Source organism: Trichinella spiralis, assembly GCF_000181795.1.
Source record: "Trichinella spiralis strain ISS 195 chromosome Unknown Scfld2, whole genome shotgun sequence".
Lineage (NCBI taxonomy): Eukaryota > Metazoa > Nematoda > Enoplea > Trichinellida > Trichinellidae > Trichinella > Trichinella spiralis.
In genome coordinates, this window is record NW_003526941.1 from 9,573,069 (window position 1) to 9,575,091 (window position 2,023).

The 2,023-nt window shown below is 31.1% G+C and overlaps 1 protein-coding gene across 1 annotated transcript; it reads left to right on the forward strand.

The window, feature by feature from the left end:
- The first annotated feature begins 1,148 nt into the window (after positions 1–1,148).
- Tsp_10971 (conserved hypothetical protein) lies at positions 1,149–1,843 on the forward strand. The gene is made up of 3 exons (XM_003380948.1): positions 1,149–1,201; positions 1,434–1,482; positions 1,691–1,843. Exons 1-3 carry the CDS (start codon positions 1,149–1,151, stop codon positions 1,841–1,843), a joined length of 255 nt encoding a protein of 84 aa, XP_003380996.1.
- Positions 1,844–2,023: the final 180 nt, after the last annotated feature.

Consider the following 2,023-nt stretch of genomic DNA (forward strand, 5'->3'; position numbering starts at 1 on the left):
TCATAAATTGCTGTCGACTAGGCAACATAACCAAATCCAGGCTACTCCTGATTCTTTCTTTATCTTTCATGAAGTGCAATACAGAAATGTCACCCGGCATAAGGTTTCTTGAATTCATCGCAAATCGTTGAGTTACTTAATTTCTGCAGGTAGGTTTAATCTCACATTGTCTACGCTGCGCACTTGTTAAATTTCTGTGCTGAGATAAAATTGTATATTATGAAATTTCTGTCGCAGTTATCATCATAAAATTTCATGGCAACTGTTTAATTTTCCATAAATCTGAAAACGTATTTTATTTTCGAAACTATTTTCAGTGGAAGCCATTTTTTATTATTCGTATAATTTTGATTAGATGAAAAACATTGATAAAATATAAATTATTGAATCACCTTGTACTTTCAAGCAATTAAATTACACAGCATGCATAAATACGCAGTGATAGCATTTCCGTTTATTTTTAGCAATTTGCGATGCTTCAGGTTAATAATATTTCCTTTTAGGTAATTTTAGGGAAAAATATTTGCATGACAATGCCATATTACGTACTAATAGGAAGTGTGTAAATAAAAACGTAATAAATTTCATCGTCTCGTTTCATAACGTTGCTCATAATGTTTATTTTACTGCGCTATTACTGATGGAAAATTCGGTTGTTCTTCCTGAGGCAAAGTGAATAGTCATTTGCATAATTTACTTAGTATTATACATCTAATCAGAGAACTTCGATTACATTAGGTTATTCAGTTCACTGCAATGCTGTCAATCTAGCACGTGGTCAACTATAATTCCGCTCTTCAACACCATCCATGAATAACTGGTAAGTTGGATTTGATATTTTGGTGGTGGTATGCTATGCATGTTACTTTGCATATATGGTGATTGGAATCTGGCGGGTGTTTTTCTAGTCTTATTATTGCTAAGTTTTATATACATCAGATGCTGAAGACGAAGAAGTATCTATTTCTCTTTTTTATTTATAGATGACTGCATTAATATAATTCACTTTTGGAATTTACATTATTTTATTTTCATATGAATGAATATAAAAAAACCTATCATGAGAAGATGATGCCACTATGCATCATAATTATTTTCATCTGCTGTTGATTTGCAATCTTATTTATTCCCGTGAAATTTCAATAAAAATGATGGCCAACAAGCAGCTGCGCAAAATGATTATTTGCGAGATATTTAGATTGTAAGTTAGCAACGCCATCAGCGGCACATCTGTTATTGTATTCGTACGTGCAACGTAAAGTAAGTAATATTGTAGATTGGTTGCCTTTGATTTTAGTAAATTTGAAATTTAAATTTTACATTAGAAATATAGCTTTTTAGATGTACAAGATAATACAACGCAATATCTGGAAAGAATGTGGGTAAAAAATATTTTGTTTATATGACACTAATTACTTATTAAATAATTTCAGCTTTCTTTATTTTTTGCTGAATTGTCTTCATTGGTATATCATCAAGGAGGTAATGCAACTGTATTTCTGTTCTGTATATTATGTTGCGAGCGCTTTATATGAACTCAGGATGCGGTTGAAAAGATACTTATGAGAAACAGCCATATTATAAAAAATGATTGAAACCGAATAACAGTGCATCACGATGATATTTGAATTTAATTCATTTTGTAATCCAATGTTTTATTTCGATGTGTTATGTAGTATCTATTTTTTAGTTTGACTATTGCTCTGTTCATGTTTCTACTGTGATCAGTCATGTGTCTCAACAGTTCCGCTTTCTGGTTTTCTTCATCGTCACAATAAGAATGAATTTTATGCACTTTGTTGTAGCAATGGGTTGTGTCAGTGCAGTGGAACTATTTCTATGAACTTGAATATCTTTCTCTAATGGTAGTTCAGGTTTCCCTGAATGGATTGAGAAGATGTAGAAAAATCTGTAAGTATTGAGTATCTATAATCTGTTACTATAATTAATGTCTTCTAATTCTACTTTTATCTGATCTTGTATGCTTCTTGTTATCGAATTAGTGTGTGTCAACATAATGAAA

Coding starts and splice junctions, on each gene's coding strand:
- Tsp_10971 (XM_003380948.1), top strand. CDS start 1,149: ATGATGGCCAACAAGCAGCTGCGCAAAATGATTATTTGCGAGATATTT. Junction 1,202..1,433: donor ATTTGCGAGATATTTAGATT/GTAAGTTAGCAA, acceptor AAATAATTTCAG/CTTTCTTTATTTTTTGCTGA. Junction 1,483..1,690: donor ATTGGTATATCATCAAGGAG/GTAATGCAACTG, acceptor TCTATTTTTTAG/TTTGACTATTGCTCTGTTCA.